Source organism: Helicoverpa zea, chromosome 13 (assembly GCF_022581195.2).
Source record: "Helicoverpa zea isolate HzStark_Cry1AcR chromosome 13, ilHelZeax1.1, whole genome shotgun sequence".
Lineage (NCBI taxonomy): Eukaryota > Metazoa > Arthropoda > Insecta > Lepidoptera > Noctuidae > Helicoverpa > Helicoverpa zea.
Genome location: NC_061464.1, coordinates 9,800,204 through 9,817,591, shown reverse-complemented (window position 1 = coordinate 9,817,591; position 17,388 = coordinate 9,800,204). Strand labels below are relative to the sequence as shown.

The window sequence follows — 17,388 nt, the reverse complement described above, 5'->3', positions numbered from 1 at the left end:
TTGTTTTTTTGTGCGAAGTGAAGTTAATTTTTATCTCAGATAGCTATCGTTATCGAATTGCGAGCACCTATCTCCCCAGACATTATCTTGCAGAATCTTCGCTGTCTCAAGCGAAGGAATACTTAAAATTCGAATGTAGACCCTACATTTCGAATCCTATCCCAATCTTAACTGACCCTTTCTAGACCTTCATTACTCCCAAAAAACTCCATAATTCCTCCCTTTCGTTATATATTAAGCCAAACTTATTGGCGACTCGATACTCGATATACTCTACGAATCGCTGTACAGAAACAATTTTCAAGTATCACCTGCTCAACAGGGCGAGGTATATGACCACATTCCCTTCCCCCGAAGTCAGTTGCAAACCGTCTTCAAGTTTGACTACATCTACACTACATATATCAAAATCCCCACTGACCTGATCCGGACTAAGTGAGCTGTCTCCACTGGCATTCCGTTCCTGGTTCTGCGCCGTCCTCTCCTGCTTGCAAGCCGTGTGGTACTCCAGTCGCGTGCGTTCCACCTTCTGCAGGAGCTTCGCCCAGGGTTTCTGCGCCTTTTTGAATGCTTCGTCCATTTCTTTGCGTTCTTTTAGCTGGATCATTGACTGTAACAGAGACATTGATTTTTAGTTTATTAAGATATTTTGACAACTCAAGCATGGTAATGTTTTGGATATCTAAAAATATTCAGAATAAAACTTTGTTTTTATAGAGAAAATTGGAAGGCGTTTTGTCATTATGATGAAGAAGACAGGCTTTACAGCACTGCCGATAAATAATCCGTTGAACTGATCAGAGTTCAAAATTAATTGTTTGTCCAATACTCATTGATGCAGACTACTAAGTAGGTATTTTAAAGAAGAAAAAACATATCACAATTTATTGCACAATAGGAACTAAGTATTCTTAGTATCCCTCTCAAAATATATATCTTAACAAAGATTGAAACCTTGTAACAGGTCGAGGTTCAAAGATGATCCTTGTCGATGGCCGTATCAATATCAAAGCTCATCTTGCCGAGTGATTAATTTATTGGAAAACCGGTGTGACCCAGTTTGAGCCAGCTATCGCTCCATTTGCACTACAAACGTATCAGGTAACAAAGACTGGTGGATCGGCTGAGTACGCTTCGAGGTATTCCTAAGCGAATATACCTTTACGTTGCGGTAGGTACGATGCATTTTCTAAGCTGAAGTAGGATTTTTTTTCTAGACTATTCATTGAAAGAGAAAACTGGAAACTTTCGATAAAGGTATATAAATCCTAAGGGATTTTGCTGAAATAAATAGATAAAGGTCCCAGTTCAGCGACCACGTACACGTTTTTCTAACAACTGTTTACTTTGAAAATTGAAGGTAAAAATTCGAAGTAAACAGTTGTTTTAAGAAAACAGACATTCACGTTGTCGGTGGACTTGGTCCTAGGGCTAATCGATTTTAGGCAAAATTAAACATCATGATCCCAAACATTTGCAAAAGGCATTCGTATTTTGAATACCATTTAAAAAAAATGAAATTGAAATCGAATAAGAAATTGAAAATTCTGACCACCAAGCACTACAAATGCACGTGCCGACCATACCATTAAAGGCAGCAGACCCAGGAAGCAACTGACAGATGTCAAACTGCTAACAGCACTTCTCATTCTGTCGGTGACACTACGTAGGACGTCTAGAACTTTCTACCGCTTTTGTTCAAGCTAATAGTCAGAGGTATGCAGGGACACGTTCAGGGCATACTTTACATAATTTAATGCATATTATCGTGTTGAAAGGCTGTTTTTATAGGGTGAAAAAATGGTGGTCAAAAATGATGACAAGTGGACAAACTATATTCATAAGGTTTCTAATTAATAGTACAATCAGTGTCACTTTTATAATAGGTTCCCAATGAATACTATTCATTGGCATTGGACACGAATCATAGCAGCCTTGTGACCAATGACGGTCATTGCGTTTATGTAGGTACCATATCATTGTTAACTTGCTATTTGTTAAGTTTATCTACTAATAGATCTGCAAAGGTTGAATAGATTTGAATGTCCATAAAATTACTAGACTTTTTCAAGGAGGTTGACGCTAGGGGACAATTTGAGGCATTATCGTCCACCAAGGTTTGCTCAACTATGTTGGGGTCCGCTTCCAGTCTAATCGGATGCAGCTGAGTACCAGTGTTTTACATGGAGCCACTGTCGGAATGGCGCAGGATAAATTTATTTTAATCAAAACTTGTAAATAACTTTTGATGATGTTCTGAACGAGGATATGGACAAACCTTTGTGCTCAACTGATTATATAGCAATTAAGTAATATCGATTTATTTATTACAACATATGAATGGAATTCATGATTATAGGGAGGATATGATTAAGATAGTGCAAATCCAATTATATTGTTTCGAGGATAATTTTCGTTAACTTTAAAAATAAATTTTTGATTATTTCGCCCAAGTCAATGAAAATCTTCAAAGGAAACCATTACCAGTTTTCCTTTCAGAGTGTAAAATTATGCTTTTACCGTAGGATATTTTCAATCAAATTTTTTTAAATAATTATTTAGGAAAGTATGAGACTTCAAACTTAGGGATTGTTCACACCAAACGTATTGTCCGCCGCTGACTGTGAGTATACTCACTGTCTGCCCCAGTGTGAACGTCGACTCAATCTGCAGTACCCGTACTCACCAAGCCGACAATAAGCTATAGCGTACGATGCGCTTCATGTGTGAACAAAAGAATAGGCTCGTGTAGGTTCACACTAGATGCGTACGCTAAGCGGCTGACTATTCTACACATAAAAGAGCTCAGTATTTGAACCCCCCAATCTTCATACATAACAGATGCTATGTCTTCCCAAGCGCATCTTCGTAAGTTTCTATCACTAAATTCTTCTGAATTCGCATTCCAAATACATTCTCTAGAATGTACTTCTGCAATAAACTTTTCGGTGTCGAACATCGCGAGGTGTCACGTGTCACGTCTGTCCTCATTGAAGTTTGTTTCTCGAGTGTATTGCGGCCGAGGCGCGCGGCGGTGCGGGCGCGGCGGAGCGGCGCTATTCGGCAACTGCGTCCGCGTAGCCAATCCGCGTCCGCCGTGCATAGTCGCGTAGTAAAATAATCGGCCACTGAGAGTCAGCGACCACAGACGACGTAATAGCGTATAGTCGGTTCGGTGTGAACGACAATTTCAATAAATATGGAAAAGCAATAAACTGCGTAACGCGCGCTCACAGTCAGCGGCCGACAATACGTTTGGTCTGAACGATGCCTTAATGTCAAATAGTCTGCAGATTCCCGACCGTCCTTCACCCCAATCCAGTTTCCAAAACCGTTCCAATTCACGTAAATTTTAAATTTGAATAGTCAAGTTAAACTATCAGATGCTATCAGGTCCGCATTGCGATATCAATCACGTGTTACCTACGATAACGTCATTCTAGCTCCGGTTAAACAGACCTACTATATTCTACGTAATATTGTGTGTGTGGGTGTGTTTCAAGGAATTTTGTTATTTTTTATGCCGGGGATTTTATAAATATTGTATTGTGGAAAAAATTGAATTGTGAAAATGAATATCAAAAGAAAATGTAGTTATGTATAAAAGTATAGTGATGAAAGTTTACTCGTATCTCCTAGGAGCGTACTTAAAATCGAAGTTAGTTAGATAGTCAGATAGTCAAACCGTTTGACTGTTATAATCTTTGAATTAAAATCTGCAATTCTCTTTAGATATATTCAGTGAGCATCAAATAAAACCTTTAGTAAAAGTAAGACCCTTTGCAGCCTTTTGTAAAAACTTATAAAGAAACGAAATCCTGCGCAATATTCAGGCAGGAAATTCCGCTGTGACTCTTTAGAAGTCACGAAGTCACCTAAGCGTAGTCTGATTGGTAATGGCACTGGAATTTCATTTTTCCTCAACTGAGCATTTATAATTCAAGTCTACTCTAACTGACAGCTATGATATCCTGGTCAAAGGGTACTTGGAAAAAAAACTATTTACATGTAGGTCTCGAATTCGGGTTTCATTATGGTGTTATTGGGTACTTCAATATGGAAATGGCTGCCAGTAAGCAAGATTTATTGTTTTTGAAACTACACAATACATACCTACTGTTAAAAGCATCCGAATGGAACACCTACTTCTTTTTGGGAAGTCCATTAAAAAGAGGTCAAATTAAATGTGACGTACATCTTGGACAATACACGCGTATACCGAAACCATTGAGACAAACACCAGTAATTTCATAATTTTCCTTCAGCAACCTTATAAAAAGCGCAGAAAAGAAAAGTACGCAAATTCGTAGCTGAATATTACCCTGAAGATAAGACAGTTCATCTGATTCCTTACTTCTTATTAAAAAGATAGTTAAAATTAAATTCTTTATTTGTGATTCACATGTGTGAAATATGTTCATGCCGTTTTGCGTACTAATTACGTATTAATTGCGTACGTCATTTATTTGAGCCACGATTAGCGTTGTTTGAGAGTTCGCGTTTCCGCATTTTTGCGCAGTTAGCGCGTTTTGCGCAAACGTAAGCTGTTTGCGCATGGCTTTAATGAAGTTCTTGCGCTAAGTAATGAGCAAACCTTGCTGATTATCGTGCGTATAAATAGTAAATGTTTTATAGTGGGAAGGCATTGAATAGTCATTAGTTAAACAAAACTTAGTTTATATCAGGCAAATTTAATCTTTTCATTTATCTCTGGTCATACTGGATTGGTTTTAACCGCAATGTTTTAGCTATGTCGTCTATCAACGTCACAAGAAAAATAAATATTGATATATTAAGAGGCCTTGATAAGTCGCTGATACTTCTGCATGTCATGTGGGTTTATTGTTGACTAATTACACTTCATAATTAACAAATATTAAATTCCGAACCAATCACAATTTGTTCGTGTAGCTTCAGTGACTAAGATCATACATTAAGTCTGTTCTTAATTCTTCAAAAGAAAAACCGGTGAGATTATCCCTTTACAAAATATCTCAACAACCATACTATATCCATATCTATAAATAGGTACCTAAATCTTCAAGTGCTAAGGTGAAGCGGGGGCCAGCAAAGGTCAGCGGCGATATTTTCACTCTTTCCCTCAATACCTGGCCGGCTGCCAGCCGCACTAACTTTGAAGAGGCGTCGCGATAAATTATGTACATACAAAAACACGTAAAATGTTCGTTTGTGTAGATAAGCTGTTTCTTTTGACGCTTGTTTCATGGATTTTGGGATTATTGGATACTGGTGTATTTTTAAAACTTCCTTCTTTTTTGGGAAGACGGTATAAGGCCTCGTTTAGAACCTAAAATAAAATATGGAAACTCATTTAATAAAAAAAAAGATTTTGAAAGAAAGTTAACAGTGATTTTAATATTGTTTGCATCAGTATCTCAGGTGATAGATAACCAGCTTTGTTATGGCATTATAACAAATATACAAAAATACACGACCATAATTATTGCAAAAACACAAAACACATTTCAATAATACCTTTCTAAAGACGGTCAACGACCTACAACGATTTAAAAAATGCATCCAACCTTCGTCTTCGCATTTCCATCGTCTGCACGTCTGCACTCTAAATATTCATCAAACGCCTGCATTTTATTCTGAACGTATAGAGAAACAACGAAAGTGTGGCTTTTGTAAATGTCCACTGTTTTCTATTTAAATCATTAACATTTTTATCGCTTGTTTAGCTTATCTTAGATTTCGGTTACGTGTGTGAATTTGTGATAGTCGATTGTTATTCTAAATGCATTTGCTGTTGTGCTGTTGTTTGCTTGTGTTGTTAACTCTGGATTATAAAGTTTTTTATGCAATCATTAAGCACAGTGAATATGATTTGGTTACAGTCTATATGAGGACCACTACTGTAGCTATAATTTTTCAGTTCCTCCTCCTCCCTTCAAAATTCCTGTGTCTGGGTCCTAAAGGCTCCTAACCTACAGATTCGAGTTGAAACATTATTTTACTGTTAGATAGGTACAGTCTTCCCGAGTAACATAGGCTATATTTTATCCGGGTGCGGGCAGAAGTTCCCAAGGGACGCGGATGAAACAGCGGAAACCAGCTAGTATGGAATATGAAAAATTATAAACAGTTAAATCAACTGCGACTTTAAAACAACATTAAATCACTCAATCTACGCAATAACAACGCTACAAATACAAAACAATTGAACACCCACTGAACACCTATTATAACGAATAAACAGTAAACCTCAGTATAATGTCACAGCAATTTTCTAATCAGATATGTAGCGTACTAGCGTTTCTATGTACTAAACTGTGGGTGTTCTATCTCTAAGAGATTTATGAGCGCTCTATTGAACTAAATCGCGGTGAATAACTTCAATTGTCTGTTGCTAGTTAATGTGTTTAAAGATTTATTTGTAGACTGTCTGTGTGTTTATTGACGGGATTGATTGAGATTTTGTGAGACATAAAATGGTTAACGAATATATTAAAGACGTAATACCCTTTATGTTCAAATGGTTAGGAAGAGATATCCTTTAAACAAAACCTCATCAAATCTAGAACATCCCAATAAAAACTTTCAGAGATTCAAACCTAGATCATTTCTATATATATATAACAAAAAATATAAATATACTGTGAAACTTAGAATAAAATCAAAAAACGATTAAACCTTCTAACACAAAACCCTTTTCACGAGCAACATATCAAACATTTGTTCCTTCAAGCTATTACATGAAAATGTCGTCGACACGAACTTGGCAATTCGTCACACATTTCCTTTCATTCTTCATCGCTGTACGAAAAAATACGTCTAGTCTTGCCTAAGGCAAATGAAGTCTTTCTATATAAAACAGGAAAGGTAAAAATGTTTCATAAAAAAGTGAAAATCATCTGCCTTTTACCAATCATGTTGGGGTCGGCTTCTGGTCTAATCGGATGCAGCTGCGTACCAGTGTCTTATAAGGAGCGACTGCCTATTTAACCTTCTGAACCCAGTTACCCGGGCAACCCAATATCCCTACTACTACTACTACTGACTACCCCTAACGACTGAAAAAGATGTTTAAATAAAAGCCGAGACCCACAGTTTATCGTGCTTTATAAACAAAAACTGAAAATAAACGTGAAATAATAAAGTGAAAATAAATATTACGTTATGAGGCAAATCGCATTCACAAAGACAACACAAATGTAATGAAATTGCAGTTTCTGAGCGAGAAATGTTTCATATAATATTATGAAAACAGAAATGGCTGACTGCTTTTCGCTTTCATTGCTTTTTTCGCTTTTATTGCTGTAAGTAAAATCTAGAACGTTAGAACGGCTCTTTTATTAATTAACCCGGTAAAATTGCTAACTTCATGTGTAGAACGAAAGTGGTTTCAGTCAGAAATAAAAATGAGAGTGCAAGTACAAGAAACATTATTAATTTAACTTAGTCAAGAAGAAATGTTTCTAAATGAGAAGAAATAAATTTAAAAAAACTAGGGATCACATTTCACTGCATTATTAGAAAAACTATTCTAATATAAAAAAAAAAGTTTTTTTTGTTTTTTTTTTTTTTTGAAACCGATTTGAAAAATTCTTTGACTGATGGAAAGCTACACCTTTTTTTAGTAACATAGGCGATATTTTATCCTGGTGTGGACTTCTTACGGGTTCTTACAGTGACGCGGGCGAAACCTCGGGGGCGGTGAGTATTAAATAAACTTGAGACCCAACCTACACACTGTAATTTATGAAAAAAAAAAATGGGTTCATTAACATACAAGAAAATTAAACAAACAGGTGTAATTATTTGAGACCCATTAACTATATTAACGATGCACAAAGTACCGACCCTACTGGTTTTATAATTGACTGCTGTTACTTAAGTTATTTAGGCAATATAGTTATTTAAGGCAATTGTTAACTTTGAGGTAACATCAAAGTTAACAATTGCCTTAAATAAAAAAAGAAAAGTATGTTAACTGGTTCTGTGATAAGTTAATGAATATTGGTTGCGAAAATATTAACGTACTTTGTTGTTTTTAATAACTGTTTTTTATTAACTCTTCGTAGAAGGAAAATTAAAAAAGGAGTGTCTCAGTTGAAACTAACGTACATCTATACTAATATTATAAAGCTGAAGAGTTTGTTTGTTTGTTTGTTTGAACGCGCTAATCTCAAGAACTATTGGACCGATTTGAAAATTTCTTTCAGTGTTAGATAGCCCATTTATCGAGGAAGGCTATAGACTACTTTTTATCCGGGTTCGTGCCGTGGTTCCTACGGGATGCGGGTGAAACCGCTGACAGCAGCTAGTAATGTATATTTGTGCGCGATTATTTCACGCTGGTTTGCACCGATTTCGATGCCGTGTTTAGCATAGTATTTTTCAGACATAGGAGAAGGTTTTGGTGAATTCAATTTAATTTTCTTGTGTACCGGATTCTTCGAAATAATTACTGCAATCGCAAAGGGCTTCCCAAACCTACTACAGTGAAAGGAAGGAAGGAAATCATTTGACGAATTTCCATCCCTAAAAATATACATGCACCCACGTAAATGTTTAAAAGACCTCTCAGAGAATGAACTCTTGAAACGAATATCTCCTGATTTTTTGAGAATAATAATGACGACGTTATTTACGTACAAGTTACTTCGTATTTATAGCTTCTGTTTACAATATATTTAAGCATATATTTTAGACCTCATCCCATACATTTAAATAAGTAATGTCTACGTTCGCAATAAAATAGCCTACATAATATAAACTTTAGCAATAAAACAAGGACCTTAACTCCGCAGTGTAGTGACGTTTGTGGAGCGAACAAATTAAATTGGAATTTAATAAAGTATGACGCCGATACAAGGTCACGTCCGATGGAAAATTGTTTCTATTGTGAGTGAAATAATTGTGGAGCGCTGTGATTAAATGAAATTTAATTATGGAGGTAATAAAGGGCAATGATTGATTAAATTAATGTGAATGTTTTAGGTAAGAAAGGAGACCAAGTTACAAATGATATAAACGATTATGCATTCTACGGCGAATGCTGAGATGAGTCGTTTTGGAGCCATTAGGGTACAAACAAACAGACAAAAATGTATTTTTTATTGTTCAGGTTTGGATGACTATTATTATAACTTATATAATCAGTAACGTAATTTATCCAAGCTTACCCATAAACGCTTTACACTATATTTCCAAAGACCTTTAGAAGACCTCAAGATACGAACTGTCATCAACAAGTCACACAGAAAAACAGAATTTCCTCAGGCGATAAAATATTCAAAAAAAAAAAGATAAGAAAAATACTCATGAATAAAACATTTTGCTCTATCAGACGTTTAACATATTCTGAAAAGGTAGACTGTAACAGCCGGTTTCTTCATCAAAAGTTAAAGCCAAAGTAAAAGTCAAAGTAATGACTAAAGTTAAAGTAACGGTTAAATTCAATTTTTCTATGAATTTTGCTGTCACTTTAGCCTTGAAAAAACAAATTTGACCGTTACTTTAACTTTAGACATTACTTTAACTTTAACTTTTGATGAAAAAACTGGCCGTAAGTCTTTACTTCACACTGGTTGAACTAGTCGAAGTTGGTAAATTGGTCCTAGGTGGCTCGTATCTTGGGGTAACTTAAGAACTTAGATAAACCTAGCGATTGCCTTCGAAACTGGCTTCGGTAGGAAACTTGTGGGAATTTCGGATAAGATTTCACCTATGTTTTAGAAGAGCGTATTTTATTTTCTCTAGGTTAGAGAATGAATTGAAGAGAAAAGCTGATATTATAAGCTGAAGAGATTGTTTAAATTTTTTTTTTGCTTAAACGCGATAACCTCAGGCGCTACTGGTCTGATTTGAAAAGTTCCTTCAGTGTTAGATAGCTCATTTAGCGACTTAGTCTCAGGGCTACTTTTTATCCGGATGCGCGAAGTATAGATCCCTCGTGACATGGGTGAAGCCGTTGGCTGAATGATTTAAAAATAAAATTGGAAACTTCATTGAAATCGACTATTCAGTTGTTAGTTAAGATCTTGCGACTGAGGACCATTTGCATATTAATTGCATCCCAGTCAGGTCAACGGTCAAACGCAGTTTAAGACTACAACACTAATGATAGGCCTTCGTTAAATAATATAGCCTTAAAACGTTGTAGGCAATCGTACAAGCAATAATCTAGTGTTCCTAATTGAGATATTACGCTTTTGACATCTTAATAACGTGGATGATTTAATTAAATGTTCGATAATAACAATGTTTCGTGTTCATGTATGTCAATTGTTTAATAAGAGATCTGAAGTATATTAAAACATATTTTTGAGGAGGTCAGAAAGACAGTTGCTTTATGCAAAATATTTGTATCTACTGGTTCAAGGATGTTTTTTTTTATTTTACTGTTCGTTCTTTTTTTTTCTTTGACACAAGTTTATTTATCATCAAAAGTGACCTCATGGCGTCTATATTAAGGTTATCTGTGCTTGTACGAAGATTTGATAAACTAGAATTAATAATTGAATATAATATTAAGCCATTAGCCACTAATCGGCTATTTCACACGAATTTGCATACATTTACGAGTGTGATAAGTCCGAAAAGAAACTGGTTGAAAGGGAAAATATTTGTCGCTCTACCACTTATCTGCTGCCATCGTAACAAATTCTGGCTCAGTTTTAGATCACATTTTAGCTTTTCTAGTTTCGTATTTCATATATTTAGGACACATACTGTAAAATAAGGCAAACTAAAATGAGGCAAACTACACAACAGCGCACAACTAAACTAACAGGTGTTGCAAATAGCTTTAATTTTTAGTTTTAACTTGTAGAATGTAGGTATAAGGGAGGATGCAATAAAATATAATTAGTATTTATTATTTATAATAATAATTAGTTATTTAGTGACGATGTCGGACTAGATGTATGTATTAGACTGTACTCACTTTATTTTAAAATATGGTCTTAAAAAGTACGGGCTTTAGTACCTACTACATTAAAACCATTAACTTTGTTCGAGACGATGGTTTAAGCTTAGTACCAAAGCCAGAACTTTATAACACCACGTTTTATAATTAGGTGGATACAATCTAATACATCGAGTCCAATATAGTTACTAAATAACTAATTATACATTTTATTGCATTCCTTAGACAAGTCTGAAAATAAATATTAAACCTATTTGCGACACCTGTTATGTTTATTTTACGTCTATTTGTATGTATTTATTCAGCAGTTGTGTCAGATTTAAAACAATATTAAATGTGTCATCGTCAAGGATAATGTTAATGTATACGAAATATTTGGTTTATCGGGTTTATCTATACAAATATGCTAATTATACATACAAATATAGTAAACAGGAAACATTTTTTGCTTCAAATGCTCCGAAACTCCTGAAGCGATTTGAAAAATTCTTTCATTTTTGGGAAGCTGTACTATCCTCGGATGACGTATATTTTATCCGGGTACGGGAATAAATTCCCCCGAGCGGCTGATAAATCCACTTACACTAGTAGAACTATAATAATAAAACTTCCGATAGTAGAAGACTACTTAACTAATAATATTGTACAGGCTAACTGCGGATGACATTGAGTTTTTGGATTAGAGATTGAAAGACGATGAATGAATGAATGATGACGATGATGATAAGACGATTGAAGCTTATGTCAAAATTCAATCTCCAATCGCAAAACAATGGATGGATCGGTTAGTAATCCAAATAGTTATCCGCAATAAAAGGATTCCTTTAAAAAATCTACCTTCCTTCTATCTGCTCACGAAAATAGATCAATCAGCTAACTGGTACTTCGGTATCCACACGTAACTAACGTACACGGCTAGTATTGTCTTCGTTTAAGAACTTCTAACTATTAGGACACCTACTCAACAGACATTAAACAACACTATGAGGCACGTACGAGCGCCAGTTTTAGTCAATATGACTTTAAAACTTGGCTTGAATACAAAACGTTTACTTCAAACTTTTTAATTGGATTGTTGTGGTATATTTGGGCAGGCCCTAATAGGTTTTAGTTGAATAACGAACCTGTATAAAACGTTAGTAAAAGTTTAATGTAAATAACTAAGTCATTGAATTTAGGATATACTACCTTTTTTTTAACGACGTCAAAAATCATCAAATTACCCCTGCCGATGTGGGTTAGCAGCGGTGAAGGAGTGTCAGACTCTTACTGATTGAAAACCGTCGTGTTCCGTCGTAGGCCTTTTATGTACCTACCAGGGCCGCGGTAACTATTTCGAACAATTCCGCAGCCCCGAGGATTACACTACCTTAAACCAGAATATTATTTATATATCGAAACAATAAAATTCAATATTAAGCACATAATTAAAAAAAAATCTAACACCACTTCAACCCCGGAAGTTTCTAATTTACTTAATTCTGTTAAAAATGTAAACCAGCAGTAGTCACTACCAAAACACATCAACATCAACATAATCTTAGAATTAATATCAGCTCGTTACCTAGCAACGCAGTAATTAATTGTGTACACAATATCCCTCTGTTACACGGTAATACTGTCTTACGTTAACGCATTAAGATTTAACAATAGCAAGTACCCTTTTGTTCTAGAGGGATTACTACGGAAGTTTAATGAGTAAATGTTGAATGAATTTAACATTTGACAGATCAAATTGTGCTGTGAATGAGTGACGAAAGATTTTGGTTCTAAGGCAAGGGGCACAGTTTTGTATTTGATCACTTTTCAATCTACACAAAGCTGAAGATATTTTTCTGTGTTTAAATGCTTGGGAATCTTGGTAAGGTTTAAAAAAATTATTCAAAAGATAACCCATCCAGGAAGTTTGTAGATTACTTTTAATATCACAGGATGCAGGTAAAACCAGATTTTTCCAAGAAAATAAAATAAAAAATTTCAAGTTTACAAAGAAATGGAAGTTGAATCGTACTTAAAACTCATCATAACAAGTGCTTCTAATGGCGACCCTGCCGCTAAAACAGCGATCCTAGCGGGACCTGTCCTGAATAATCAAACCATTATCGACATTAAGCTGAAGGCGAATGACATCTGAGGAATCCTGAATACTTCCAACATTGGAAAAATTAAGCAATTAAAAGAGCCAGATGATTTGGATATCTCTTTCGACTCACTGAATACCTATAATTTACGAATTTGGATATCTAAAAAGTTTTTTTGGATTCCGACTGATGGTAGTCGTAATAGTTTATAAGTATGTATTCTATTCGAGATATTTATATGATGATAGATAATGTGTTACTGGCACAGGGCCGTGAATATAATTAGCATACAAGTGCAACATCTTATAATATTCCAAGCCATGCATACATAAATAAGAAAAGTATCGTCACAAGTCATCATTTTTTTTTCCTACCATATAAAGAGACCAAGTCCTTATATCATCATCATCCCCCTACCCCTATCCCAATTTTTTATTTTGGGGTCGGCGCAGCATGTTTTCTTTTTCCATACTGTTCTATCTGCCGTCTTCTCATAAGTAACACTCAGATCAATCCGTATAGTATCTACGAATTGCCTCCACAGCCGCGTACCTCAGCTATGAATTGTCTGCCATTAAACCAGCTTAGTCCAAATGGAACAGGCAACTTAATCAATCATAACTCGTGTCTTGAGACCATCAGTGGTCACTCGATTACTCAGGTCGGGGTGATCGAGTCATAAAGCAAATTAACTCATTATATCATAGGAGCGATGAGCACTGACGCTTCTTGTTTAGCAAACAATGGACGACCGTGAACGTAGTATGGTAAAGGCTTGGTTAAACTGACAGTGAAATCATAAAATCTAGAGGGAACTACTAAAGCCTTTTCTAAATGGTTTAAATGTACATGTTCGTGCACAAGAGAGTTTACATAATTACTAAAAAGGCTGAAAATACTCCCCTTCATTAAAAATAATATGGTATCCTTCATTCTAAACGCAGTTTTTAGTTTGCATCAACCATGGAGTTTCGTATTAGACTCGTTGTAAGGAACCCATGATCCATGAGAAAATTGGTATTAGGGATCACGTCAATCCTCTAGCGCCTATCATAATAACTAATCTACATTCATGAATTCTGCTATCAGGATACTGAGAATACCCCCCCGTAATTGCTCATGTTACCCTCTGTGATGGCCTAGTGAAGATAAAATCATTGCTGGATTACCATTCGCTAAGCTGTCAATCAATTTGCATTTCACATTTTTTCTTTTGCACTACTTGGTTTTTAGAAGACTTTTCTTTCTTCCTTCTATAATTCATCAAGATTTGAGACTTCTTCTATTAAAATATTAGCTTGCTACTAAGCAGCCATTACTGTATCGACGCATTTTCCAATAATTGTATTTTATAATACTTCTGTTAATCCAGGCTATTTCTGAAAATGCCACGCTACTATAGAATGTACTTTCGAAGTTTCTAGTGGTCTCAAAATAGACCTTTCTTGGTCATCATTAAATAATGCTCCGGCATCTATTTTCTCAGTTCCCCTGGTATATTTATCTTCTATGTTCTATGTATTTGTCTCTTAGAATCCAATGATGGATGTTCAAACCTCAAATCAAATACTATAACAACCAATAACCATTAATATTCAGTGTTATCCTTGGCACCCATTGACGCTAAGTTTATAACTGCTTATGTTAATGTATTGCACTTTGTTTCGACTCCTATTGTAGATAATGTATGTAGTTATTTGCATGGCGACCATTGTGAATTGGTTAGACATTTTTAGTATTGTTTATGGGCTGAAATTATTTATTAGGAATCATTGTTTTTAATCCTGTTGTTGTTGTTATTGTTATTTTGCGGTATACAAGTAAGATCTATGCTAACAATTGACTGTTTTAGAATCTAGATGTATTTCCAATGTTTGATTTCCATTCACAAGATTTCCCACCACCCGCAGGTTGACTGGCACAGAACGCCTATAGCGGTAAGTCCGCCTTTGTATATTTTGAAACAGGTATGCAAAAAGTGAAATAAATAAATAAAATTTTCCAGATGCTCATCAAAATGTGCGGAAAATTCCGAGAAAATTCTCTCTCAATTTACCTTGAAAATAATCCCCTCGTCCTTTCAGCAGAACAAAATAAAAAATATTCCGATACCCACACGATTTTCCATAAACGCCGACCCAAACGATTACATCAAGCACATTACATAAACGCACGTTTCCGTCCGTCCGTCTGTCACGGACAAACGCGACCTGACTGTAACATCGCTACTTGTATAATTCATGAGACGCCATCTTTGGACAAGCGCGTGCGCTAGTCTTGCAGCGAAATATGTGTACTATTTGGTAGTTATAGCGAATAAAAATTGGATAGGAAAGATTTGAATATAACAGAATCAAAATTAATAACGCACAGGAGCAGCAGTCACCAGAAAAATATCTCTTGTTTGTTCTGAGGCGCTTTCACGCGTAATTTGGTACTCAGATAGTCTAGAGCCTAGAGAAACAAACGGGAAGTGGTGCCTTCTGGACAGGGTTGGAACCACGGGAAACAGTCAATGGTTATCCAGTTATTTACAGTCAATATAAACCATCGGCTAGCATTGATAGTAACTATCAATAGTGCTATTTTCCTACAAGTAACAACACTCAATAGTGACACAAGTATGATATAAACGCAGCATTCACACATATCGTGACAGCACGTTAAGACGGATGACAGCGCTATATCTATCGACATAATGGAGGTCCGATTGTGTCGGCTCTAACAAGGGACAATACAGATAGTTGTCTGTCTTTGAATTGATAAAGACGTAGCAACTGACCAGCTGTACCGGCTGATAACATCGAGGTTGAACTGGGAAAGTATGACGTGTTGAATGACAGCAGGAAGATTTAAATCTAGGATGGCCCCATTAAAAATGTAGATCATAGAAAGGGGGCTTAAAAAGAATTACCAAAATATGTTTAAGGAGTATATAAGCCTGCGACTTACAGGGCCAAATTAGGTCAAAAAGGACGAAGAGCCAAGTTGTGTAGCTGCTAAAATGAAAATTTTCCCAAAACGTAACAGTGACGAGTTCGAAAAAATGACAAAAACAACAGGAAAATGACAAATAAAAGGAAAATACAATGCAACAATTTAAAGTTGCATTGGTCAAAGAATTCAAGACAGTAAAAAAGTCTCACATAAAGATCGCAATTTAATATAATAGTGTTGTTTACAAAAACATCAATTCAGCGAACTGTATGTCGCTTGTTCTTCTCAATTCCAAAAACTACTTGAATAGAATGATAAGTAGCTAATACATATTACTTTTACACGACTAGGACCACTCAGTATTCTATGAGAAGACCTAGTACATAATATTATTCGATTTCTTCAGGCTACGAGTGTAGAAATGGCTTAACTGGATTATAAGGACTCGGTGACGTGATTCGACTTTGGATAGAGTTAGTGATACAAGGAATTGAGACGATACGAGGGTATAGGATTAAACAGTGTTATCTTGCGTATACTTACGACGATGTTCCGTCGGTTTGAGGCCTAAATCGAGATTGACGACATTTTAGGACTTTCAAATAGGGCACTATCAATCACTCCAAAACTATCAATCAGGCAGCATTGTAATCATATCATGGATTTTTTCTAATTCATTGTGTGAAGTGATACTATAATTTTTGAGTTAATTATGTCATTTAAACAGGACTTGACGACAAGATAAACCTGATGCCATAAATATTAGGTCAAGATACCACGTATAATATTGATATTATCAAATTTTATCATTCATTTAGCATTTTACTTATTTATAGTCCTCTAGCTACCTAAGCTATTGTTGGAAACCTTACAAATGTAGATAAAATCAACACTTAACACCAGATTAGCAATTTAAACCCAGGTCTTATCTTAGAAAGTCGTTTTCATCTAGATTGGTATTCAAAATTCGTGAACGCATACATATTTATTTTAGAGAGCAATCGAATTGTTTTTCTAAATATAGAACAAGTATAGAAAATGTTTGTTTAAGAGGTTTATGCTGTTATCCCAAATATAAAAGAAGAGGAAACAAGACTGAAGAATTCATGACGGTACTTCGGTAGTCGGATGGAAAGGTATTATTTATTAATTCAATGAATCTTCAGAAGCTGCCATATTCCTTTTGTTATTGTATATTCTATTTCATGTTGAGGAAGTTTATTGAAAATGTCTTCACGAGGCGTCTAATAAAACAACATTATGACGGTTCCTCCATTTGATTAATTTCATAATGCTCTGCTTTGAGGAATATTTCATTAAAATTGGGTCCAAAAATAGAAGCAGCAAATATGACCGTCGGGACCTATGTATAAAATTGTATCAGGTTGGAACTACGCCAAAATTTAAGCACCTATCGTAACTTCAAAACCTACGGGTGCAGTACTTAACAGGCATGAAATTTGTCGCCAAGTC

General features: G+C 35.4%; 1 protein-coding gene across 6 annotated transcripts in view; it reads right to left on the bottom strand.

Annotated features, from left to right (window-relative positions):
* LOC124635655 (protein kinase C and casein kinase substrate in neurons protein 1) overlaps positions 1 to 17,388 on the bottom strand; it is a 129,833-nt gene that overhangs the window by 44,772 nt on the left and 67,673 nt on the right. For all 6 annotated transcript variants that reach the window (XM_047171596.1, XM_047171598.1, XM_047171593.1 and 3 more), the window contains one exon: positions 422 to 610. In XM_047171596.1, coding sequence (XP_047027552.1) covers positions 422 to 610 — 189 coding nt within the window. The remainder of the gene's footprint in view (positions 1 to 421; positions 611 to 17,388) is intronic.